The 27,032-nt window shown below is 43.3% G+C and overlaps 1 protein-coding gene across 1 annotated transcript in view; it reads right to left on the minus strand.

Moving 5' to 3' along the window:
* Positions 1-9,325: 9,325 nt before the first annotated feature.
* The window catches only part of CGA (glycoprotein hormones, alpha polypeptide), a 37,215-nt gene continuing 19,508 nt past the window's right edge, over positions 9,326-27,032 (minus strand). Inside the window, exons 2-3 of the mRNA XM_069605017.1 lie at positions 14,978-15,162; positions 9,326-9,567 (exon numbers count right to left, since the gene is read on the minus strand). Coding sequence (XP_069461118.1) covers positions 9,490-9,567; positions 14,978-15,162 — 263 coding nt within the window. The 3' untranslated portion in view covers positions 9,326-9,489. The remainder of the gene's footprint in view (positions 9,568-14,977; positions 15,163-27,032) is intronic.

Below are 27,032 nucleotides of genomic sequence, written 5' to 3' on the forward strand. Positions count from 1 at the left end.
ACTTCCAAAAAGCATTTAGAATAGAATAAGCATCAATTTTCAGACTATGTGAATTGCTTTTTGCGGGTTGCAGTTATAGCATGTTTTTTTATTCTGCCGTTGTCCCTGTTATGATCATCACAAGACATTCCATCTCAGTGTCCTCGTTCACTTGATAAAATCATTGTGCCTAAAAGCTTGTGTACATGTAATAGCAGTGTAGAAATGTTTGACCATAGCACAAAAAGTGGCCCTTGATTTCATTGTGCCACAATGAATGCTTTGTTGTAAATGGTCTATCTTTCCTATCTCCATGGCATGCTGTTCAGGATGTATGTTTGCATGTATGAGGTAACGAGGGCCCATAGTATGGGAAGACGTGTGAGTGCACTGCTTTCCCTGTGCTACTCTAAATTCTTTAATACACAGTTATGAACCCTCCCAATGGTATGTATTTAGCCAACTTCTGAAGCCTGAAAAGTAGATCCACGCTGACTTGACATGTGGCCAACTTTGCACCAGGCCTTCAGATGAACTGGCCTGCTGTTAAATCTCAGTTACCAGTGTAATGGTATCCGTAACAGAGTGGGCCTCATTACGACCCTGGCGGTAGAGTGATAACGGCGCAAGTAGTGCTGCCGGCGCCGTTATCACTCTAACGCCACATTACAAGCTCTGCTCGCGGGGCCGCTCTTCATGCCTGGTCAGACCAGACATGCACAGCGGCACCCGCTAGCAGACAGGTTGCTAGCAACGGACCCGTTAAGAATGGGTCCATTCTTACCATCCTCCCCATTCCCATTGAGCCCTATGGGGGCTCAAATGGGAATGGTGACGTACCGGGACCGGTTCCCTCGAATGGGAATTACCGGGTCTGGTTCCCTCGAATGGGAATTACCGGGCCCACAAAGGTCGGAATGGCCCAGTTATTCCCATTTTGCGGGACCCGGACCCAGGTTTTGGGGGTAGCCATGCTGGTAAAAACGGCATGGCTACCTCCAAACTCGTAATGAGGCCCAGTGTAATTTGCTTTCTGGCTTGGAGAGCATTCAGACATGTAATTGCTCATTTTACTGTAGCCGGTAAGATAGCTAAAGCTGGGAAGATAGCTCAATGGGTTGAGCGCTAGCTGCTACAATTTGTTATTGATCGGCAGGTTGCAGGTTCAAATTCTGGCATGGGCAACTCAGCCTTTCATCCTTCTGTAGTCGATAAATGAGTACCAACACACGTTGGGAGATATTGTCTGAATAGTTGTTCTATATGAAGCGCTTAAGCGTAAGTGTAATATAATAGCACATCATTCGGCCTTGCACTTCTGCTTGCATTCACACTCACAGTGACTTGATAATATGGGCCTATACACACTGATATTAACAATACATATGGTGATCCATTCTTGTATGAAATGTATATCACATTACAGCGATATCGTAACCATATTTCTTGTAGTGTACTTAGGAACAATGCGTTGTGATGCCACTTCCTATTTTTTCAAGGGGTGAAAGGTCGTGTTCCATGCTTCCCGTGATGTCACTACAGGGTGGGGTCAAATCACATCACTTCCTTTGATGTCATCAGAGATCAAGAGTCGTGTGATGTCACTTCCACTACCCCTGGCATGTTGGTGAAATGACATCCCTGCCAGAAAGCAGGTCAAATGTTCATCTGTGCAATGTAACTAACAATCTCCTTCAGAAGGGCTGAACAGCAAATCACCTGTGCTGTGCCAAACTGATGACTACTACTGATGCATACCCACTGCAACACTACAATGTAGAAACTCTTCAAACATAACATATGATGTTCACACCTTAATTAAGGCAAACTGCATCTAATCAGGAAATATGCATAGCAGGTGTCGGCCATAAACAAATTCCATTTTAAACTTTAACAAGATGAATGGGTCCGGGAGCATGTCATGTTTGCAGCCGTTCACTGATCTGCAAAACTACATGGCACGATACCCTGAAAGAGTGTCTGCAAGACTGCTATAAAGCATATGCACGCTGGAGGATGTAGGCATAGATGACATAGAGTATACAGTCTTTATATCGAATATTGTATATCGCACCCCACATATATCTAAACTTATATCTTGAAAACCTTTATATCGAACATATTTAGGGTGGGGTAAAGGGTTACATGTTTTGGGGAAACGTTCAGGATTGTTTTTAGGGGTCGGAAACACGGGTTTGGGTGGTTTCCCCTGACCCCCCAAAAGAATTCATTGAATATTAAGGTTTTCGAGATGTAAGTTAAGATATATGGGCATTCGGTATAAAATATCTTGGTATAAAGACATGTAACCATGACATAGATTCCAATAAAACAATACAAACTTGGGTTGTTTGCCAATCAGTCTTTCATATGGTAGCCCACATTGTGGGTTAGGCCACTGCATCATAAAGTGTTACTAGCCAAAAAGAGAAGGTCCTGGGCCATGATAGGGCGAATGGGCCTGCGATCCGAGAGTGAGTCACAGTGTGACCAGCCAGGACTCTCTGTCGGTATTATGCCTGCCATGCGAAGTGGGCACACATGTGGGAACACACTTGGCATCCATAAAAGGACGGAAAAGAAACAAAGGAATATTACCCGGACTGTGAATCTGAGCAGAGAAGAGAAAGATCTGGAATGTGCACGTAGCACAGCCACCTCTTCCGGACAAGGTCTCTCTTAAACTACGCCGTTTTATTTTCGTTGCATTTCGTTTTTGCATTCCGTTTTTAGCACTGTATGAAAGTCTATTGTGTGTAATGTCATGAAACTACAATTGATTTTAAATTGAATTTCAACTTGTGTCATCATTAGTTGGGGCCATTAGATAACGTACCTGCCCAAAATTTAGCATTTTATTAACACAGCTAAGATTTTAGCCTGTTTGTTTCCCTGCATGTGCTGCCTGGGCATCTGAACTACACAATCCAGCAGCCTTGTAGTTCTCTGCTGCCTCATTAGTTTAAACCCGGCGCGAACGCGCCGGCGCGAAGGGGGCAAGACGGTCTGTGCCGGTCTGGCCGGACGGGTCGGAGTTGGCGGAGCGGGGACTCGTCACACCTGTGTCAGTACCCGGGATTTGGGGAGCCTGGCGCTTAGGTAAGTCAAGATCTGCGCCATGTTGACTACAGGAGTAGCGAGAGAAACAGGTCAACATGAGAGGGATGAAGTTTTAATTAATGAGGTGGAGGGAAATTTGGTCACTGGTTCAGTACGGGAGGATCGGGGAAGTTCTCAGACCTTAATATCGGCCTACTTAACACACGATCGTTAACCAAACATGCTACCAATATTGGGGAGTTGATTACTTCCAACAATTTTGACATTCTCTGTTTAACAGAAACCTGGCTCAAGGACCCAGTAGGTCCCACATGTGAACAGGCTGTACCAGACGGCTACAGTATTTACTTTGAAAACAGACAGCAGGGTAGAGGCGGCGGGGTGGCAATTATTGCCAAAAACAGCCTTAAACGTTTTAAGGTTACTCTAGGACTTAGTGGATGCGAAGCTTTGCACCTTAAGTTAATGCTCTCACCCAATAATTGCTTAAATTTAATTGCTATTTACAGACCACCGGCTTTGGTCTCTGACTTTTCATCGGAACTTTGTTCATATATAAACACTCTGAGATCTGATGACGTATCTACAGTTATTATGGGTGACGTAAACTTTTGGCGAGGGAATAAGAAGGATAAGGGAGCTATTGCCCTGGAAAAAGCATTGAATAACCTGGATTTTTCTATTCTCAATATGGATCCAACCACCCCTCAGGGAAACCAGTTGGACTGGCTGTGTGGTTATAATGTACTATTACAAAATTGCAGAACCACTCCTTGTATATGGAGTGACCACTACTTAATATCAGCCATTTTAAGATTACCACTCTATGCACATAAACCCAATCCTCATATTAAAATAGTTAAGAGAAACTTCAATAATCTAAATGCGCTACTTCTTAAGACTTGTATGGATAAAATAGCCGACTCATTTCAGGATCAGGACTCATGTACTAACCTTCTAGATAAATATAATAAGCATCTTACAGAGTTAGTGGAATTAGAGGCACCGCTAATCTCAAAATTAGCTAGGAAAAATAACAACAGCCAAAAATGGTTTAGTCCAGAGCTCAACTCTTTGAAGAAAGAAAAACGCACTTTGGAAAGGAAATGGACTATAGATAAAACCACGGAGAGTAAAAAGAACTGGAAATTGAAGGATAAGGAATATAGAGATAAGATTAAGGTAGCCAAGGCTGACTTTCTCAATAGTGAAATTGAGCAGGCAGAAAATAAGACAAGCAAGCTCTTCGATATTTTGAAGAGCATGGAAAAGCCGGCCTCTCTCACCCCGCCTTTCATGCCCTCCGAGGAGGATTGTAACAAGGTGTCACAGGCCTTTCAAGCAAAAATAGAAAAAGCAAGACAGAACATTATCAAAGCCAGATTTATCGCTAAACAAGACAATGATCCCCCACTAACGGAGACTCTTGTCAGAGGACAGTTCTTCAAATTTAGCTCCATCTCAGAGGCAGAGATGTTAGAGGTGTTGAACAACATGAAACCAACCACTTGTGCAGAAAATATCCTGCCTCCTAGCATCATTCTCCAACATAAAGCTATCTTTTCGCCCATTCTTCAAAAAATAGTAAACGCCTCATTTAAAGAGGGCACAGTGCCGAGAGACATTAAGAAAGTTACTATCACCCCTCTTGTCAAAAAAGCAGGTCTGGATCCTAAAGATCCTGCGAATCTTCGCCCAATAACCAACTCAAACTTTGTTCTCAAGTTATTGGACAAGGTTGCTACACAACAACTGCAACAATTCGTTGAAAACGAGGAGATCCTGCATCGTCAACAATCGGGATTTAGAGCCTCCCATAGTACGGAAACAGCCATGCTGGATCTGCAGAGCCAGATGCTTAGCTTAATAGATAAAGGCAAGTTAGGAGTGTTAATGCTTTTAGATTTAAGTGCCGCCTTTGACCTGGTGGATCACCACCTTCTCATCAAGGCACTCAGAGAGAATGTGGGATGTTCAGAAGGAGCCATAGATTGGCTTCTGTCCTTCCTTTCGGACCGTCAAGCCAGAGTCCATTGGGGCAGTAGCTTCTCCGATCCCTGTGATATTTTATTTGGAGTCCCACAAGGGGCCAGCCTGTCCCCAATGCTGTTTAACATATACATGCATACTCTGTGCAGCTTACTGGTGAAGGAGGGGGTGTCGTTTACAAATTATGCAGACGACACCCAACTCATATTGGAACTGGATGGCAGCCATCATGACGCAGACAGTGAAGTAATAGCCAGGGTCTATAAGATAATTAATGCTTGGATGCAGACAAATTGGATGTGTCTGAACGACTCCAAAACTGAGCTTATGCTGTTTGGATCTAGTCGTCAGCTTGCCAACTTGGGGGCAGAGTATAACTCATTTAAAATCAAGAACGTCACTATCCAGGTAGTCCAGAAAGTGAAGACCCTGGGAATGATGGTTAACGCAATGGTAGACTCTCATGCTCAGACTAGCTATCTACAAAAAAACACGGCATATTACTTAAGGCTCATGAAAGCCATTAAGCCTTACCTTAATGAGGCCAACATGGCTACCATAGCCAGAGCCATTATATTATCAAGACTTGACTATGGTAATGCCCTGATGCTAGGGGCTTCCTCTAGGGATGTCTCTAGTTGTCAGGTGATTCAGAATAACGCGGTTAGGCTGGTCAAAAATTTGAGGAAAAGAGACCATATCACTAAAGATAGAATGGCGTTACACTGGCTAAGAGTAGAGGATCGTATGAAATTTAAAGCTCTCTGCCTGGTTCATAAATGCCTTTATGGCTCTGCTCCAGAGTATTTAAAAAAGAGGTTAGTGCGTCACACCCCCAGTAGAAGTCTTCGCTCCGGGGGTAAATGCCTGTTTATCGTTCCCAAGTTCAAGCTGAAATCGGGGTTGGGCAGCTCCTTTTTGGTTCAGGCACCCAGCTTGTGGAATAGTGTTCCGGAAACACTCAGGTCTGAAACAAACCTTCTGGCTTTCAGGAAGGGTTTGAAAACATATCTCTTCAGATGATGAACCGGGATAAGATGGATCAGGGACATCTTCAGGGTGCAGCTTTGGACTGGCCTCTTTCTGTGTTCTATGTGTGTCTCTGTTCGTTTAAAGCGCCCTGATGCCCTTGGGCTACCGGCGCTATATAAAAATGAAATGAAACAAAATGAATGAAAAATTACAAAAGCCTAGATGGGCTGCAAGCCTACACGTGCTACAGCCCCTTGCCAGCTCCTCGTCCTACTCCTTTGCAGGGGTGCCACTAGGGCAAGCAGGCCAAGCTGCAAGTGTCCCCTTTGCTCACCAATCGCAGCCCTGTTACCTGGGTGGATGTGTTCTTCCTCGTCTACCTGCATCGCGCGTGCCAGCGGGGGATTCCTTGCCGCCAGCACTTACCTTCAAGTTGCAAACTACCAGTCTTTGAAGAAACTTGAGATCATCTTTAGTGTGTAGAGGAGCAACAGTCGCGGATTCTTTATATTTTCTTCAAGAAACTATAACTAACTGAAAGGGCCCCATTTTCCCATTGGCCCCAGGGTGCTATAACACGGGGAAATCCACGCAACCAGGAGGCATACCTCTCCCCAAACTCCTCGTGGTTTACAACACCTTCCTGGCTTCCTACCACCTCCCTAGCCCCATTCCATATATTTGTATGGTCTAAATATGATGGCACTCATTACGAGTTGGTTGGAATTTCAGCGGTAAATCCACTGTAATACAGCCAAATGGAATTACCGTTACTACCAATTGGTACAGCGGAATTACTACCGGATTACAAGTGACTGTGACAGAGTTAATCCCCATTTTTTGAGAGTCCATTGGACTCTATGGACCATTTTTGGTGGAATTTACTGCCGCAGTAATTCTGCTGATTTTGCCGATTTTTGGCAGCAAGTGGGAGGAGTTACCTCCAGCATGATGCTGGAGGTAAATTCCCCACTAGAGGATCATTCTCATAGTATGGCGCAGCGGGAATAGTAGCAGCAATTCCATTACCGCCAATTGTTTCCCGCAACGCCATACTCATAATGAGCCCCATACTTAATTTTGGATGCCTGGTTATACTTTTAATATATCTATGTGTCTATGGAGGTCACCCAAGAGTATGAAAGCAACTATGCTTTATCCAGCGAACTTACAACCTCAGTGGTTTCGTCTACACCCATCAAATCACTTTGGGCCTCATTACACGGTAGGCGGTAAGGGTTTACCAGTACCGGTATTTTACCGGTACCGGTAAATCCTTACCACCTTACTACGAGGTCCCTTTGCGGGTTGGGGAATTTAACGCCTGCTTTTTGCAGGCGTTAAAAACCAACCCGCAAAGGGACCAGGGAGCTAATTACGGTTCCGCAATTTGCAGTTCCGTAATTAGCGCCTTCCCCATTCCCATATAGCCCTATGGGGCAAAAATGGGAATGGGGAAGGGCAATGGTGGAAGGGGGAATTACCGCCCCACCAACCTTGGAATAGGGCGGTAATTCCCCTTTCCACCAAGGCGGTGCCGGTATTTTACCGGCATGGACCAAGGTGCTAATAGCACCTTAGTCCACCGCCATCCGTGTAATGAGGCCCTTTATGTTCTGCTCTGGGTTTTTTTCAGGCATCAAACCTCTCCATTGACTTGCACTGACCCAATATTTCCCATGGACAGTTTTCCAAAAGTCTGACTGGTAGCAACTATGTGGGTTCAACCCTTCTTCTTTCCATCTTGATGTGCAAGCACAATGCACCATTTCCTGAAGCCACTGGCCTGCCTCTGCAATAGACTAGGAGAGAGTTGTAAAACCAGAGTGTTCAGAGATTTTTGTGCTGGAAACAACTAACGGCAGAAAAATGCCCAGGGGGAAAGAATGAAGTAGGAGTGGAAAGGTGACAACACAACACAAGCAACGGCCAAGTAACAAAGAAACCAAAGGTACACGAGGAGGAGAAAAATAATGTGGTGTGCCTTCCTCCCAACCAGCAATGCCTTAATGTTGACTGAAAAGAATTGCTCAAGCGCCATGATGGTTTGGGTAATGCCCCACCTTTAGAGCTGCAGAGCAAAAATTAGATCACACAGCTTCTTTCAATGCACAATCATGACGCTGAGCATACCGTCACCAGGGCCCAAGTCCCACAGGCCAACAAAGATGCCAGGAGCCCACCATGAAAGCAAGCAGCACACCTCCAGGAGTGAGCACTAACATTGCAACCCTGCTGCTCAGGAACCCAGTGTTGAACACTAGCAGGCAGTTCTTGACTCGACGGACTAATTATCGCACCCGATGAATGTGACGCACATCGCATGGACACCGATGTTCAATTATTTCCTATGGCGGGAACAATCAATACGATTTTCTTCACTCAAGCCGCTCCAATGTGTCTCTGTTTTTGTTTGTAGGAAGCCTTTGTACTACATTAGGATGAAAGACACCTTAAATGAGAGGGACCTAGGGCACTGCAAAACGTCATCCAAACCGATAGAAAACGTGGTGCAACCCTGGAACAGAATGCCAGAATTACATGGGTTTTACAGTTTACAAGCTCTTCCTCTCAAATATGCCTTTTTCCTCGTAAAGTAATTGTTGAAGTGTATACATAAAATGATGGTGCTGGATTATTGTGTACCTATTTTTCTCCTTGGAATCTCAAGAATTCCGATCTGTGACACCCGCCTAAAACCTCTAGTGAGCAGAATACCACCATCTACTGATCAAGCTACGCTTCCTTGATTCTTGAGGTTTGGAAATAGAGCCGAAATACATCCCCCTCCCTTCCCTCCACACAGACCACAGTAGTGAAAATAGAAAATGATGCTGGGTTCAAAGCGATGTAGCCTCCGAAAGCTAGTCGGATCTCGTCTGTTCAGCAACCACAGCTTTCTACGCAGAAAATGCAGATCCTGGCATCCTATTGCTGCCTTCCCAGCTCGTCAAACAATGTGTGATTCTGGGCAGATCTGGCTGTCTCCCTGCTCCTACTTATTCCCTCTAGCACAAACAGTAGCACATAGGTTGAAAATAAGTAGCAGGCGCGATCATAATGAAGGATAGTTCTGGACAGCCTCGAAGCACCCACATAGACAGTGTTGACCTACTCAGGTTAGCCAGCTAAAATGGACATAATCACTTTCAATATGTAGTATGAGGATACATAGTATGGTATGATTCATTCAAGTTATGATCTGGATCCACAACCATTCCTGCTCCTCAGTCAAAGAATGGATGCTACTCTTGGTCGTCCTCCTGATTAGTCAATAAAACGAGTCTTTTATAGTCATGCAAAATGCTTTATTCCAGTTTGAAAAGAAAAGAAATAAGATTTCATGTATCTGATGAAATAGATAACGAAAATGTATCCTACACAAAACACCTTGACTTCTAAACTTCAAGGTTTTGTGAAATGTCGCAATACAAACAGACTCTTAGGATCTCCCAGTTCCTATCTCCTGCCGCCATGTTTTCTGGTTCTTTAAGATTTGTGATAGTAGCAGGTGCTGCAGTGACAGTCGGTGTGGTTTTCAAGTTTGAGGCTTTCTAAGCGGGCAACCTGAAAGAGAAAAATGGCCAAATTACCAACAATAGCCTTGCTAAACGATGTGGTTAGGTCACATCTAAAGAAAACACAATTTTTAACAATAGTAGGCATGGACGCACTTTTCTGTCTATCAAAATGTGTTTAAAAACAAGTGTTTTGTAGCAGTATTGCCTGTGTGGATAGAGTTGCCATTTAACCATCATGTCAACTGGGACACTGTGCTCCAGGTCTGTCCTTTCCTTTTACAGTCTACTGTAATCGGGTAACTACATCCAAATGGACTGTTTGTTGAGAGGAAAGACTACAACTCTCAGAACACATTAGGAGGTCAGTGGGAAGTCTAGGGCTGGAGCAGCATGTTGTGCCTGGCACCTTGCAGTCCATAGGCAAGGACAGCAATTCTCTCTGCGAATAGCATTCTCTTCTAGAAATGAATTGACCAATTACTACCTCTGATTAAACATGTCCTCGACATCCCTGCCTTCCACAATTCATGCTGGTAATCCTGCTTTATGTGAAGCCAAGGGCCATAAATTGGGCAATGGTCATTATCCCAAGCAAATGACCCCTCCAAAGCCCTACAAGTCTATTAGCGCATAGTAGTACTAATACATGTTTTGGAGTTTTGGTGGCAAATACATTTTTTTTACTTTAGTAGTGAGTAAAGTAAATAAACTAAGTTGGTAAATTAAATGGTGGGTTATTTTGCAATATTTAATTAACAAGGTTGCCGTCCTAAATTAATAATTTCCCATGTTTTACCTTTCCGTAGCATGTTAGAGATAAAAAAAAAAGAAATCCTCCCAGAGAGGAAGTGTGTTTTTGCAAGAAATCATGTCTGGAAATTGCACCGTTGTTTCCCCGTCGGCTTTTGAAGACAGAATGCTCAGAATGAAGACAATACCAGTAGTTATTGACTTCACTACAAACATTTTTTGATTGGCTGAGAAAAGGTCAATAACAATCTCTTGCCCAGCAACACATAAATCAGGCAGTTCAGTAAGCGGTTAGCTCCAGAGGAAGTGTGAAAAAAGGGACTAGCGATGCTTCTTAAGGATTTCCCCAACACGAATATTGAATGCATTGCAATTCGTAAGTGACAATGTAGATGCCTGGTACAGGTAGAGAAGCAAGACTGAGGGAGCTAATGAGGTCAAAACATATGCGGTGCCCAAACCAAAGAGAATCGTGGGCATAGTGGAGCCTGGCAGAAATGGGGTACAGTTTTAGGTGGACCACAGGCTTTTCACATGATCCTTATATGGAAATGTATTTGTTTGGTTATCTGGGTATGACACCTGGGAATGACTATTTTAAGCACCCCTGATTAGATGACTTTGGGGAATTACATTTACTTTGCCAGAGGTCAGGGAAGCCCTCACTCAGCCAAAATCTGATTAGGACACATGTCCTGACAGGACTGGAGCAGATGTATTTAAATCATGCGGCAGCCTTTGGGCTCCAGCTCTTTAGAGGTCTCTAATGCGCTCTTGGAACCATGCCTCTCTTCCCAGTCTTGCACACAGGTGGTTATTGTATCAGTTATTAGAGGGATAATTGGGCTCACCCAATAGCTACCGCCAAATGTCTCTCCTAAACAACCGCACAAAAAAACCTAGCAAAGTACAGCTGATCTGGATGCAGGGGTGGTGCAGGAAGTCCAGGGCTTTGCTTGACGTGTGGTCTGGGCTCAGAGAAGGAGTCATTGTGGTTCCTTCAGACCCTCGCCCACACCAACACTGGCATGCTGAATGGAGGGAGGCCTGCTGAAAAGTCTTTGGCTAGGTAGACAGAATCTGACTCTGGGAGATTCCAAGGTCAATAGGGGTAGGCGCAGCACTCTTTTACGCAGTCCAATGGCTCTACAGTGATAATTAAACTCGGATTCGGTGTGGATGACAGAGTGAAAGACTTTTCCGATTGTCACAATGATATGGAGCCCTGCACGCCTTCTGTTTAATCTTTGCAACAATTAACCCCTGCAAACCACTTGTGGAGGTGTCTCATAATGTAGTGCAGTCTGGGGGAGGTCGGCAAAGACATCTGTGCTTCTATTTGCAGGTGATGCAGTTGTGTTACTCGGAAGAGCAGACGGATAAGGAATGCTTTGCAGTCTTTTCAGTTCTTTGAGTCATTCTGCTGGAGAAACGGAGCTGGCAATGCCTAAAATGGCGAGACCACGCTGGCACAAAAAACTGCGTTTATCTGGCACCCACCCCAGCTAGGGAAAGGCTCCTCACCTAACTACCTGGGCATAAAGTTTCCATTGATGAACTCATGCTCTCAGCAAACTGGAGCAAGCAGGACTGCCATTGGGCAGACTGACAGAAGCATCCAATGTGTCTATCAGTTTGGAAGTAATGCATTCAAGGAGTCCCTGCTGGCGAATCAGAAGAAAGCTGCCCATGTGGTGAAGCTCAAAGCTGAAGGAAACCTCCCCAGCAGAGTCTACATTTCTGGAATGATAACTTAGCATTTCATCGGCTACGCCAGTGGTTTCTCCAAAGGCTGAAACTGTGGCAACTGCAATATCCAATGAGAGCCGATGGGAATTGGCCCCCCATCTGTTGTGCAGGAGTTGCATAGCAATCCATTGGTGGAGGTGGCAAGAAGGCCCTGTGGTTTGCCACTTTATCTTGGGATTGCAGCAAATCTGGCAAATCCACATATTCTGAGTAAAGGCCACTGCCAAGACCTTTGGGCTGAAGGGCCAGGGGAAGATGAGCTGAGGCTTCAAGTGCCCAGGCCATGCTCGATTTTGAGCCTGAGGTCATTCATGGGTGGCAGAAATACTTGAGTGATATTTCACTCCCTGAGGTGATGAAACTAGTCTGGACCAGCTTCTCCTGCAACGGCTGTGGAAAAGTGGCAGCGGAGAGCGAGGAGGCCGGTACCCTTCTAACAAAGCACTAATACTGCCAGGCACGTCCTCCTGTTCTGCCCTTACACCGCAAGGCTGAGGAAATCCCAGCTCTTTGCGCGTTTCCCAACTACTGGTTTAAGAACAGCAAAGTAGTCCATGGCCTTTATGTGTTCAGCAGAATCCTTAGTAGCTGTGAAGTGTCTGCGTAGCGAGGAATGGCGTGGAAACAGTGACACCGATGTTGCAGGGAACTGGAGATGGTGTCAGCCGCCAAGCACGGATTGCACGGTGTACTTTATGCATAATAGTTGGACTTTTTGAAACTATTTCTTTGGTTCTCCCCATGTTTTGGAAGACAACTCCCGTGATCCCTGGCCATTGACTGTGCTGCCTGCATAGGACTGATGGCGGCTCTAGTGCAGGTTATGTAGGGAGCAAACGCATGCTGAGCCGCAGACTATTGCATCTTTACTTCTTCTATCTTATTGTTGGAAAAATGATGACATTTTTAAGGCGCCTTTTGGTGTCATTGGGCCTCATTACGAGGAGTGCGGTAGAGGGTTAACAGCGCCGGTAGAGCTGCCTGTGCCGTTAACCCTCTACCGCCTCATTACGAGGTCTGCTCGCGGGTCCCACTAAGGACGTCTGGTAAAACCGCGAGCAGACCAAGATGTTAAAAACGGGACGGTCATTAACGGGCCCGTTGTTAGCATCCTCCCCATTCCCATTCAGCCCTATGGGGGCTCAAATGGGAATGTGGATGTACCAGGTCCGGGTTCCAGGTATAGGGAATTACCGGGCCCTCCAAGGTCGGAATGGCCCAGTATTTCCCCATTCCAGGAACCAGGACCTGGTACCCGGTATGGGGTAGCCATGCCTCTAAAAGCGGCATGGCTACCTCCATACTCGTAATGAGGCCCATTGTATTTTTTAAATATGCATTTCTAAGAATCCATAAAAAGCACACTTGATTTGAATGTTCCTCGTACACAAAAGCTTAGTAGAATGAAACATCCTCTGAGGTGCAGGGACTTATGCTTAAAGTGAAGGTCGCAGGGTCGAATCACTCGCGACACAGCTCCTCATCTTTCTGAAGTTGGTAAAATACTGGAATATCATGCTACTTTCATGTCTGTGTCCACTGAGGGGTACAGGAGTACAGCCTCTCTCGTGTATCATGAACCTGAATCTTACAATCACTCAGAAACTCAACAACATGCTGAATTGCACATGGATGACTATGAGCTTCGGGGAAATATTCCTTGGAGAGGTTTTAGAGTCACACCTGCTAAACAATGAGTGAGAAGGTCGAGTTGTCTATGATGTGACTCTAAACCTCGAGGTGGAATATTTCCTCTTGGAGTCACACATGTGCAATTTTATTTTGCAAATGGGTGTCTATCAGTTACTTCATGTTTCACACAAAAAAGAAGGGTCCTTTACTTTAACAGAGTGCTCGCTTCCTGTTTTCAGCGCGTGCGGGCTGGAGGTGGGCTGTGGGTTTCTGTTAGGATGTGGTGGGAGGAGCATGAAGGGGATCAGGTGAATGTTTCTTTCAGGGACAGGGTTAGTGACATGGGTGTGTGACATCACCACAATGAAATTTGACTTTCTTATTTCACTGCAGTGATATCAACATCATAATATGAGTTATCACTTTTCAGTTCGACTATATGCGTTAATAGGAGTCAATGCAATCCATACACAACAGTGGCTTACTCTTTGCTTTCTATGAATGACTAGACTCTCGCAGGGTTGTCCAACTCCGAGACCTCAAGGCCCGGAATCCTAACAGGTTTTCAGGATAGCCCTCATGAATATTCATGGGGAGAAATGTGCATACAGTTAGAATCATTGTATGCAAATCTATCTCATCAATATTAATGAGGGATATCCTGAAAACCTGGGATGGATCTGGCCCTCGAGGCCTGGAGTTGGACAACCCTACTACAGCTTATTAGGTGAATATTTGGAAGAGCAACCAGGGTGCATACTGTATTGGTTTCGTGGTACATGGTGCCACAAAACAAAACTCCCCCAACGGACACCTGCCTTGGCCTCCGTGAGGCCATCTGGCTTCCAACATTTCTCTTTCAGCGGCCTCAGCCACATGACTCCTGTCCATTTCACTGCTATTTGGCACCAACCTGCCCACTGAACCCGTATTTCCCTTTTGACCATTACCCTGCTGCTACGAATTATACCTACACCACGCACATCAGATGCATCCAGTGGCAATCGCTAGGTGAGGGCCTGGGGGGGCTGGGGCCCCCCCTGTAAAACTCTGTGCCCCCCGTCGGGCCCCCCTACCTAAGACGAGCAGTGACCTTGTTCTCCACCTACCTTTGTCTGTGCCCCCCCTACTTTTGTCTTTGGCCCCCTCTGTGCCCCTCCTAAATTTGATTCCTGGCGACGTCACTGGATGCATCCCAGAGCCAGCTTATTTCTGATCAGCATTTGGACCTGAGATCATCTTCATCTGCACTAAAGCCTCCACATGCCACAGGTCTCACATGGGGAATAAGCTGCCATGAGCCGCTCTATGTGACCGATCCTTACCCGTGTGAAAGTCTTCGCCACGCAGCACGTGGCTTCCGATGTGATGTTCTTTGGGACCAGCATGGTCTTCTTGGATCTCATTGGAGTGGGGTAGGCTCTAGAGAAGCAGCATCCGGCGCACTGGAATATCGGCGCGCCCGGCCTTGAAAAATACTCATTGATGATCAGCTGGCACTCTGAGCAACCTGCCACAAAGAAGAAAAGGAAATGATGCTTTAAAACATGTGCTTATTAAGCTTGCCTTAGGGCAACAAACACAGTGGGCCAGATTCACAAGTGCACTTGCAAGTCGACAAATTCTGTATTTTGTGATCCGCATCAGCCTTAAAAGCGAATATGCCTTTGCGCAGGCAGATTTCTGCAACCTGCAGAATTTAGCCAGAGTTGACTCTGTGTCCTTGATTCACAAAGAGATACTCCCCGGGATGTGCACGTCCCTGCATCGGTGGCCCTGGCACATGGTCTCCTCTGCTGAAGACCAGGCACAAGGGAAATAAAGCACACAATTCAGACGAAGGGCCAGAATAGGACAATGCCACCATTTCATGTTCCCTGATGGAAAACCTTATGCAAAGCATGAGCATTTCCATCTGTGAAATAGGTGGAAAATGCCTTTCTAGTGGCGGGCAAATGCAGGGTCATCAAAGCAAATGAGTGCATGTGATGGTCACCTTTTATTGGGACCATCACATAGTGTATCCACTGATCTGTTCACCTTGCACTCCTGTTTTGGGTTGTTCAAGCATTTAAGGGAATACTCAACGGCACAGCAGTGCTTTTGATGATTTTAAGGTGCAGAGGAGATGACAATCAACCCTGGCATCTGGGTTGTGAAATATACGTGAACAAGATAAGTTCCTAATTAAGGAACTCCCGTCCCCTGCACACTATCCCAAGCTCATAAATGAGCTAAACATTTAGGAACATTTTAGAAGTAAAATTCAGTTCATACATTCAATTATGATTGCTGGCATACCAGCATATTGTAGTTTCCAATGATAGATCTCAAAGATGAGGATATTTCTTCAAAGGTATTTTTATTGTTCAAAAGTTCATAGAAGGCCCAACGCGTTTCGAGATAAACATCTCTTCTTCAGGGGTATATTCAACATTATGCAACACATCTATAGAAAAATTTCAAAAAAACATAATTACATTTATAGTAGAGTACTTTTTGTTACCGTTTTGCATATATAATGGTAACATTTTTATGTTCAAAAGGAAAAAATAGAAAAAAGTGGCTCTTGTGATACTATGTACAGCTGTCTAGTCATTCTAATAATTGTAACTTATTTTTCAAGTTATTTTCAACATTGACTCTGCTAATCTCAAATAGAATACTTGTCAACATACTTCTCTAAGCTAAATACGGTCCAAAGGAGACTGTTAGTCTAAAAACCAAAATGGAATCATCAAACAAAAGGCTATGGATTATCTGTAGGCACTGTATCATAGTTGGTCAAGGGGATAGTCTTGTGTGAGGGCATGGTACCCTAATAGTCTTACAAAAGTTTGCTGTGGAGTATAGAAGTGTGTGGTCTTAATGGCATTTGTGCCCGAGAGAGTTTAACAATTATAAGACAAAATAGCTTATACATAGGTCAGATTGGATGTTGGTAAACACTGATAAAGTGCCTGATGGTAGTGAGAGTATGTAAGTTCTTACCCTAGGTAAGGTTCCAGAAATCGCCGTTGTGTGCGGTGTGGAACTTAAGGTGAGAGATACCAGGTAAGTCAATGCGTTCTTATGGCGTTCCTTTTGCTAGGGAAAAGGTAAGTTTTAGTACCATTAGCTTAAGTGATAGAAGAACAGGTAAGTGAGGGCAAAGGGTAAGGTAGGGTATTGTCAGCAAAGGTTGAATGCTGCTTACCTCTGGCTATGACCCCAAGAGTGTGGAGGTTCTCTGCACGTCCGTAGTGTGATGTTAGTAAAGATCAAAATGGCCGTATATATTACGGCACTAAGTAATGACATCATTACGTTGTGGCGTGACGTGACGTCACGGATATAAACAAAAGAATTTTGTTCTAAATACAACAGAAGATGTTCATGTGTAATAAACAAAAAGATTTTGATAGTGGTCCGCTTGGACACGAGGAGTTTGTTATCCATGATCACGGAGTAAAATACCTTGCCGTAGAAGTGAAAGTAACGAGGTTACTAGACAGAGACAGAAGGTTAAATGGGGTTATGGGTTTAGGGAGCTGAGATGGTAAGGGAAGAATTTCCTGGTATAGATTTCTGATGGTGAATAATCAAGTATAACAAATTGATAACCTGTAGGATACTTTACATTGTGAGATGTCTTGGTAAAGCATGGTCTCACAAGTGATAAATCGTTTCAAACTTGTACAATGATTTCCTGTAGGAGACTTACATTCTGTCAGGTTACACACATTTTATGTACAAGATGATGTACTATTCAACAAAAATGACCTTGTCATTGTGACTTACATTCTAATGGGAAACACAACTTGGTCGTGTTATGACATCTATATTGTGGTTTGAGGGACCTTGTCCATTTTCTCCCTCATATGATGAACTCTCTAAGTGTATTAAATACTCTGTGGTGCCTAAAATAATGAGCACCCTATATCTGAAGAGCAAACTAGTTGTGACTATTCCAGAAATTGCTATCTATTGGTCTTTTGGGTTGTTCTATAAGTATGCACCCAAGTAGAAATCTTTGTTAAGACCTAATGGGGTCATTGCGTCCAGAGTATGGATCCAATATAATTCTCTTTGTGCCAATCTTTTGGCAATATCTCCTCCTCTGGGTGCTGGTCGAATCACTTCTAGTACAACTACTCTGAGTTGGGAGATATTGTGTCCATTTCCCTTAAAATGTCTTGCTACTGGGGATTTGATGTTGCCCGTCAGTATGTTGGACTTGTGTTCTGTCCATCTATCCCGTACTTTTCGTATGGTCTTCCCCACGTAGTACTTGCCACAAGGGCATTTCAGTCCGTAGATGACGTTCTTGCTTTCGCAAGTCGCGAAGTCTTTCAACATTTTTCTTGCCACTGTTGGGGTGTCCTATGATGTGGTCACTCTTGAGATTTAAGAAAAGAGGTTTCACAGAAGATACGATCAATAAAGCCTTGGCACGAACAAACATTACAACAAGAGAAGATCTACTACAGGAAAAACCGAAGAAAGAACAGACCAGATTAATTCACACCTTAAAATACTCTAGCCAATGCTACCAAGTGAAAAGAATAATCAATAAGAACTGGGACCTTATAAAATTAGTCCCCAACCTGAACAAACTATTCCCTGACCCACCAATGCTGGCCTACAAACGGGGTAAGAATCTGAAAGATAGACTTATTAGGGCCGAAAGCCAGAAACAAGCCACACAAACCACATTGAAAAAACAAAAGACAGGAACCCATGCATGTCTAAATTGCCAACATTGCTCCAATTTAATCAAGGGTGACCACATAAAACACCCCAACAGTGGCAAGAAAATTATTTTGAAAGACTTCGCGACTTGCGAAAGCAAGAACGTCATCTACGGACTGAAATGCCCTTGTGGCAAGTACTACGTGGGGAAGACCATGCGAAAGGTACGGGATAGATGGACAGAACACAAGTCCAACATACGGACGGGCAACACCAAATCCCCAGTAGCAAGACATTTTAAGGAAAATGGACACAATATCTCCCAACTCAGATTAGTTGTACTAGAAGTGATTCGACCAGCACCCAGAGGAGGAGATATGGCCAAAAGATTGGCACAAAGAGAATTATATTGGATCCATACTCTGGACGCAATGACCCCATTAGGTCTTAACGAAGATTTCTACTTGGGTGCATACTTATAGAACAACCAAAAAAACCAATAGATAACAATTTCTGGAATAGTCACAATTAGTTTGCTCTTCAGATATAGGGTGCTCATTGTTTTAGGCACCACAGAGTATTTAGTACACTTAGAGAGTTCACCATATGGGGGAGAAAATGGACAAGGTCCCTCAAACCACAATATAGATGTCATAACAGGACCAAGTTGTGTTTCCCATTAGAATGTAAGTCACAATGACAAGGTCATTGTTGTTGAATAGTACATCATCTTGTACATAAAATGTTTATAACTTGACAGAATGTAAGTCTCCTACAGGAAATAATTGTACAAGTTTGAAACAATTTATCACTTGTGAGACCATGCTTTACCTAGACATCTCACAATGTAAAGTATCCTACAGGTTATCAATTTGTTATACTTGATTATTCAACATCAGAAATCTATACCAGGAGATTCTTCCCTTGCCATCCCAGCTCCCTAAACCCATAACCCCATTTAACCTTCTGTCTCTGTCTAGTAACCGCGTTACTTTCACTTGTACGGCATGGTAATTTACTCCGTGATCACGGATAACAAACTCCTTTTTGTTTATTACACATGAACATCTTCTGTCGTATTAAGAACAAAAATTATTTTGTTTATATCCGTGACGTCACGTCACACCGCAACGTAATGACGTCATTACTTAGCGCCGTAATATATACGGCCATTTTGATCTTTACTAACATCACGCTATGGACGCGCAGAAAATCTCAACACTCTTGGGATCATAGCCATAGGTAAGCAGCATTCAACCTTTGCTGACAACACCCTACCCTACCCTTTACCCTCACTTACCTGTTCTTCTATCACTTAAGCTAACGGTACGAAAACTTACCTTTTCCCTAGCAAAAGGAACGCCATAAGAACGCATTGACTTACCTGGTATCTCTCACCTTAAGTTCTACACCGCACGCAACAGCGATTTCTGGAACCTTAACTAGGGTAAGAACTTACTTACTCTCACTACCATCAGGCACTTTATCAGTGTTTACCAACATCCAATCTGACCTATGTATAAGCTATTTTGTTTTATAATTGTTAAACTCTCTCGGGCACAAATGCCATTAAGACCACACATTTCTATACTCCATAGCAAACTTATTTAAGACTATTAGGGTACCATGCCCTCACACAAGACTATCCCCTTGACCAACTATGATACAGTGCCTACAGATAATCCATAGCCTTTTGTTTGATGATTCCATTTTGGTTTTTAGACTAACGGTCTGCTTTGGACCGTATTTAGCTTAGACAAGTATGTTGACAAGTATTCTATTTGAGATTAGCAGAGTCATTGTTGAAAATAAGTTGAAAAAATAAGTTACAATTATTAGAATGACTAGACAGCTGTACATAGTATCACAAGAACCACTTTGTTCTATTTTTTCCTTTTGAACATAAAAATGTTACCATTATATATGCAAAACAGTAACAAAAGTACTCTACTATAAATGTAATTATGTTTTTTTGAAAGTTTTCTATAGATGTGTTGCATAATGTTGAATATACCCCTGAAGTAGAGATGTTTATCTCGAAACGCGTTGGGCCTTCTATGAACTTTTGAACAATAAAAATACCTTTGAAGAAATATCCTCATCTTTGAGATCTATCATTGGAAACTACAATATGCTGGTATGCCAGCAATCATAATTGAATGTATGAACTGAATTTTACTTCTAAAATGTTCCTAAATGTTTAGGCCATTTATGAGCTTGGGATAGTGTGCAGGGGACGGGAGTTCCTTAATTAGGAACCTATATTGTTCACCATCACATGGTGTACCAGGTGTCACCAACAGGTGACACAGCACGAACCCTGGGAGGGGCTTGAAATCACAGCATCCCAGGCCAAGGGTAAATGATCAGAACAACATCACTAATCAACATTGCATAGATAAATCACTGCACATTACAATAATCAATCGTTGGTGGGAAAGCTCTGGGGCTTCCAAACGCAACACTGTCGCATACATTTAAAATTCTGCATGTGGGGCACTGGACATTGCACACACGAAAACACTTCATTAGTCCAGGGGATGATATGCAGTGATAAAATCCCAGCAGAAATGTCTCCTGTACAAAAAATTGCAGCAAAAATGCTGTGGTTTGACCCGTTAAAGGTGTACCCCATTACACCATTTAAGGGGAGCAGGGGTTGCAGGGGTGTCCCCCGCTCCCCTTAAATGGTATAATGGGTGTGGAGGTTAGAGGGGTGTCCCCCGCATCCTTTACATGGATTGTAGTCAGAAAACCACAGCCTTTTTGCCACGATATTTTGTGTCCACTGCCATTTTTGCTGCGATTTTAACACATGGAACCCAGGGGATGTGGTACAACAATGATACCCCTTTTTTTTACTGAGCCCGTTTTAAGCCTACAGACCGAACGCAGGACCACAGCTTCAGGCGGACACTTCACTATGTCCACTTTAAGCGTGCCACCCATATGCCGGCACAAAGCTTCAAACGTAAATCACAGTTCACGGGGTACCTTGAGCGAATACACTTGGACAATGACATTTTATTAGTCCAGGAGAGTTGAGAGTAATGGGCTGGCTGTAGGGCAAAGAGCAACATGGATTTTCACAGTGTCCATTTTCCTTGGCAGGCAAAGACAGGGGCCACATCTGCTGCAGTGCTTGGTGATCCGTCCGGCAGCAGTTTAGGGGTTTTGATTGGCCTCAATCCTCCAGGCAGCTCACATTAAATCAGGGCAGCAGCAGAAGAGGCTGCACTGCCATCTCCCTCAGTCAGGAGCTTTCTTTCTGTCTTTGCTGTGTCGGCAGCACGCCACTTCTCACTCTCCCCCAGAAGGGAGCCATCCACCTTCAATGCAGCAGCCCGCTGGCTTCCCCCAGGCCGCGGTACTCACAGGATCATGGTGAGCAATGTTGAATGTAGCGGCATGGGCCACACAACGTCGATCTCCCCCCGTCAGGAGTCGGGAGTCAACGGACTGCAGGAACGCTCTGGTCTCTCTGGCAGCGTCAGCCCATTGAGAACGGGACCTAGCCGCGGGGGCACCAAAACAAATCATGGCATTTACGCACTCCGAGCACGCCCTGGGGACCCCGCGGCATGATCCCGCACAAAACGGGACCTCGTTGGCATAAGCTGACAGTTATCAGAGAAGATCTGACAGAGCGTGAGAGCTTCGCAGGGCAGGTGCTGCCAACAGGTTGCTCCGGCATGGTTGCGCTGCACGCGGATCATGAAGTTCCTTTGTCACCAGTTGTTATGGGGCCGGATAAGGTCGGGCCCCTCCTGCATGCACGCAATGATTGTGACACAGAAGGCAGTGAGTTCAGTCGATAACTGGCACTCGGGAAGCCATACGCACCTTTTATTGGGACCATCACATGGTGTTCCAGGTGTCACCAGCACGTGAGACCGCACAAACCCTGGGAGGGGGTTGAAGTCACAACACATAGAGAGCTCAGGCTCTTTCAGAGGTCCGAAGGTCTGAAGGCCACTGCTTTTCCCTTTGACTTTCTGATTCCTCAATGCATCAATAGGAGGAGACCGCACTAAGATAAAGTAAGGGCTGAGCGAGATTGGAATCTTCTAAACTAGCAATTCCATGGATCCCCCCACCCCTTGCTCTTGTTTGACATGGCCTCAGGGGAACAGAAGGTATATTTTTCTGACAATTCTGTGCATTTCCTCTCACCTGGGACGTCAGCAGTATAACCTGTAGATGTCCCCCTGTGTATCAACTGGTCAATGACCAGTCTCCCACGGATGTCTAGGGCGGTAATAGCAAAGTTGAAATCTGCCTAACTATTCCTGGAAATAGATTTTTTAAATATATTTAACAATGTTCATATTGCACGATCCTCGTCACAAGGTGATGGAACAAAGTACATGCAAAATTGAGAGCTAGCTCTAAATGCAAAAAGAATCCGATAGCCAGACACTTCCACAGGTTAATAGGGGAATTAAAAGATCTTAAGAGCTTTCCGAAAACCCCAATTAGCCAGGTGGAATGTGGACTGTATCTGGCAAAGAGCTACAGAATTGCTGAATAGCAACTGAGACTGATTGATTTATGATTTTCGAGCTTTAGGATATTTAAACATAATAGGTCTTTGCTTCTTGTGACTCTGGAACCCCGGGAAATCAGTAAATTATCTCACATGCATAAAATTAATTATGAAATTAATGTGGGCCTCTAGAGGTAGCCTAGGCAAGTCGGCTAAGACAGGGATAACATGATAATATTCCATCAACAAATTCTGAAAAAAACTATCTGCTAAGGAAAATAGATTATTGTATTTTAAGCTTGCCTTTTTTACAGATTATGGGCCTGATCACGACTTTGGCGGTAACCCTTAAATCCGACGGTAGCGCTATTACCGCCAGATTTAAGGGTCTGCCAAATCAGGACTTTGGCGGATTTCGCCCCAGCTCTGAGCTTTGGAGAAATCCACGTAAATTTGCGCTATTACCGCCGGCGGGAAATCCGCCAGCGGTAAGAGCGCAAATTTTCCCCATTGAGCCCAATGGGGAATGGGGCATTCCCGAATGGGCTCAATGGGGAATGGGGATTAACATTACCGCCAAACTCATGATCCAGTGCTATTAGCGCCGGGGAGTTCGGCAGTAGGGCTAATACTGCTGGCGGTATTACCGCCAGTATTACCGCCAAAGTCGTGATCAGGCCCTATGTGAATTAAAAAGCATGCGCCCTTTTACAGATTACGTTTGATAATTAAAATGTAATATATTGACCAACATGTAACTGGCTGATGTTACTAGATCAACACATGTTTCACACTGTGGTGGCTTAATGATAGTCCACAATGCATGCTTCTTCAGGGCTTATCAGATAAATCAAACAAAAACTGTTTATTGCTCACCACTAATTATGGACACTGTTTTCCCTATAAAATACTGTAGTTGTAGTAAGCTTACTTTCTATCTTATTATGCATTATTATTTGATTTGGCCTTGATTATTTACATGATATAATTGTTATTATTGAAATTTCTTTCCAATAACTCCCACTTAGAAATCTTTTCATTATTTGACTTCTACTCATTTGGATAATAATTAAAATCCTAAAAAACGCAGGGGTTCTCAAAATATATTTTTACTTTCTCATTTCCATTTGTCATTAAATTATCGTTATCAGAACATTGTTCAGTTTCTCTTCACTTTAATGCAGGAGGTCACTGGTCTTCTTAATCGTTGCCCATTTTCAATGAACATTTTATTGTTTTCAGAACTGTTGTTCCTTTGAAAAATTATTGTGGAATAAACTTTCCCTGAAATGCGTTTACAATCCTGAAATTTAGAATGTTTTATTGACTACAAATTTAGCAACAAGTAGTAAATGAATATGTCTACTAAACTGTATTCACCTTACTGTATTGTTCTTAATGTAACAAATGTGCAGTATGACTGCCACATGGTATTGGCGTCTGTGGACCACAAACGTGCCATTTTTAATGTTATTTGTAATCTCGGCACCTTCTCCAAAATAAATGTGGAACTAGTTGTCAGTAAATGCTTAGTAAGAGCTGAGCAGGTGACATTTTAGACTGTCCATTATTTCCATGTTCTAGTTCTACAACATAGAGGAAGGACTTGTGAATTCATCATGTTAGGGCCATAATGATCATTGCTTCACCCATTGAATATTTAATCAAACTGCCTTCACATTGATCATTAAGACAGTATTTTCAATTTCATTTATAATTTGCTGCACTTCTACCAGCACCATTACACCTGAATAAAACGAATTATTTATTTATTAGCTTGATCCCAATTCTTTCTTCCCAGCACTTATGTGTTCCAATTTAGCAAAATGAAAGAAGGACTTATGACTACATCCTGTTTCAACCATATTGATCATCTCTTTAACCATTGCATATTTAATCATGGTGCCTTCACCTTGAACACTAAGTCCATATGTTCAATGTTTATTGTTATTTGCTGCACTTTTACCACCAACATTGCATATCTTTAATATGTATTCTTTCTTTTCATCTGCTTCATCCAATCCTTATTATCCAAGACGTATGTGTTTCTGTTCAACAACATTGATGAATGTATTTGAATGTATCCTGTTTCAGCCATATTGATCATGACTTCACCCTTTACATATTTCATTACGCTGTCTTCTCCTTCATTATTAATCTTTTCCATGTCTATTGTATGTTGCTGCACTTTTGCCAGTGCCATTACACCTATTTAATACTTATTCTTTGTATTTATCAGTTTGATCCTAATTTACTTCACTGACCATCATTAACTATCAGTGTGGTCTGTCAGGTATTCTTTGTGCTCTTAATCCAGATTGATTGTTGCTGTGTTATTCTGAATATTATTAATCATATATTGGATAAAACACGTGTTGAGAAACCATCAGGCTTTCACATACATGATCATTTTTGCCAGTAGTTCTGGAAATCATTCTAGGTTCAAAAAACATACTTCTCTTTTTTAATGCAAGCCCTACAATCTAGAAACTTGAACTGTCTATTAATATCTAATAACAACTATGTACTAATATGAATGAATACATCAGTTATGGAATATTCTCCTGAATCAACTACCAGAATAAAACAGGAATACTTGCAACATCATCAAGTCGTACAAACACATTCAATTCCTCATCCTTATTAAACCATTAGAAGTTTCTTTTAAAGTCAAATTCATTCTTACCTCTTGCTGGCTCATTCTCTCTTGTCTAAAACCCCCTCTCTCTACTTCCGCTACCTTCTCAATATAAAAGATTCCTATGTACCATATGTCATCCTTCTGGTGTTCCATTTTCCAGTGCGGCCCAAGGGATATCTTTCACCTTTCTAGATTCATTGTTTGATGTGTTCCATGATTATATCCTGAAGCTTTCTTTTTGTGCTGCTGATCTGAAGCTTGTTTCACACACATAGTTGCGTGAATTACATAGCAACTGTTACAATTCATAAACTGCTTCATCAATATTCTGCTCCCATGTAAATCAACGTATTCATTTAGATTGTTCATTACTTATTCACAATTATTGCATGTCCGACAAATTTAAAAACCCAACTTTCCCCCTCATCGAGCCACGATTTCTTAGTGATACTCATCCTCGCTAAATGACTGGGGCAATCTTTTCTTAGGCGTTTTTGCTTTTCATATGCAATGATGGGTTTTCTCGTAAAATGTCCTTCATTTCTGCTTCTAAGCTCACAATATGCCAATGGTTTTTAAAATGTTTATGTTCAAACTTCCAATGTACACTGTATTTTGTTATGAATCTTACTCTCGCTGGTTCATGTTATCTTGACATATTTTAGGAACCAACAAATTACTCCTTTTTTCTTCTGTCTGCTTCCTGAATCGCTGTCTTGGTATTTTGTGTTTCATACCCACGGTCTAAGAAACACTTACTGATTAATTCCACAACTCCATTATAATTATCGTCCAAACTGCCTTTTGTTGCTGATATGTTCTCCTCATGAAATGTTTCTAATTACACTTTGACAGTAAACTCGACTACTGCTCATTGGCCTTCCTCACCACTCCTTCCTCCCTCTAGATGTCTAAAAACGAAAACGCATATATCTACTGCGAACTTTAGGACATGCAAACAACGACACATACTTTTGTGTTTCTGATTTCTTCCTCCCAAACATAGCATACACCGTATAGAGAGAGTAAGCAGGAAGCAAGTCTGATGTTTCGGCCCAATCAGCGTCAGTTTCCTCTTGACCAGCTGTGGGGTAGCCCTTAGTTCGTCAATTGAGGGGCTGATCTGGTGCAAGATGCAACCCATGTTGTGCCTGAACTCTCTAATTGTAACTGCTGACTGGAGAAGTGATGTTTCCCCTAAACATTGGTAGATGGAATTGGCAGGCAAATTTAAAAATGTTGCATATTCCGCCAGCTTTTTCCACACTGCCCTGGCTGCTAGAGACGTAAGGCCTAATTCGTGCCTCACCACCGAATTTGGCACCCAGTTATTTAACCCCAAGGTCTTTTTCCAAAGCTTTCCCTGTAGAATGTTTAGAGGAACCCCCAAATCAAGGAGTACGATGTCCAGCCCATAGAGGATTGTTGGCTCGATCTGCTGTAGGTAAAACCTAATGAGAGGCAAGAGGGAGTATCGACATAATTGTGAATACACTCTCCTCATTTTAGCTAGGACAGGAGAAAAAACACCCCTGAAGAGGGACCGCCAAGCGTCTAAAGATTGAGCATAGATTACGTTGTA

This window comes from Ambystoma mexicanum, chromosome 4p, assembly GCF_040938575.1.
Source record: "Ambystoma mexicanum isolate Mex_15411 chromosome 4p, UKY_AmexF1_1, whole genome shotgun sequence".
NCBI lineage: Eukaryota > Metazoa > Chordata > Amphibia > Caudata > Ambystomatidae > Ambystoma > Ambystoma mexicanum.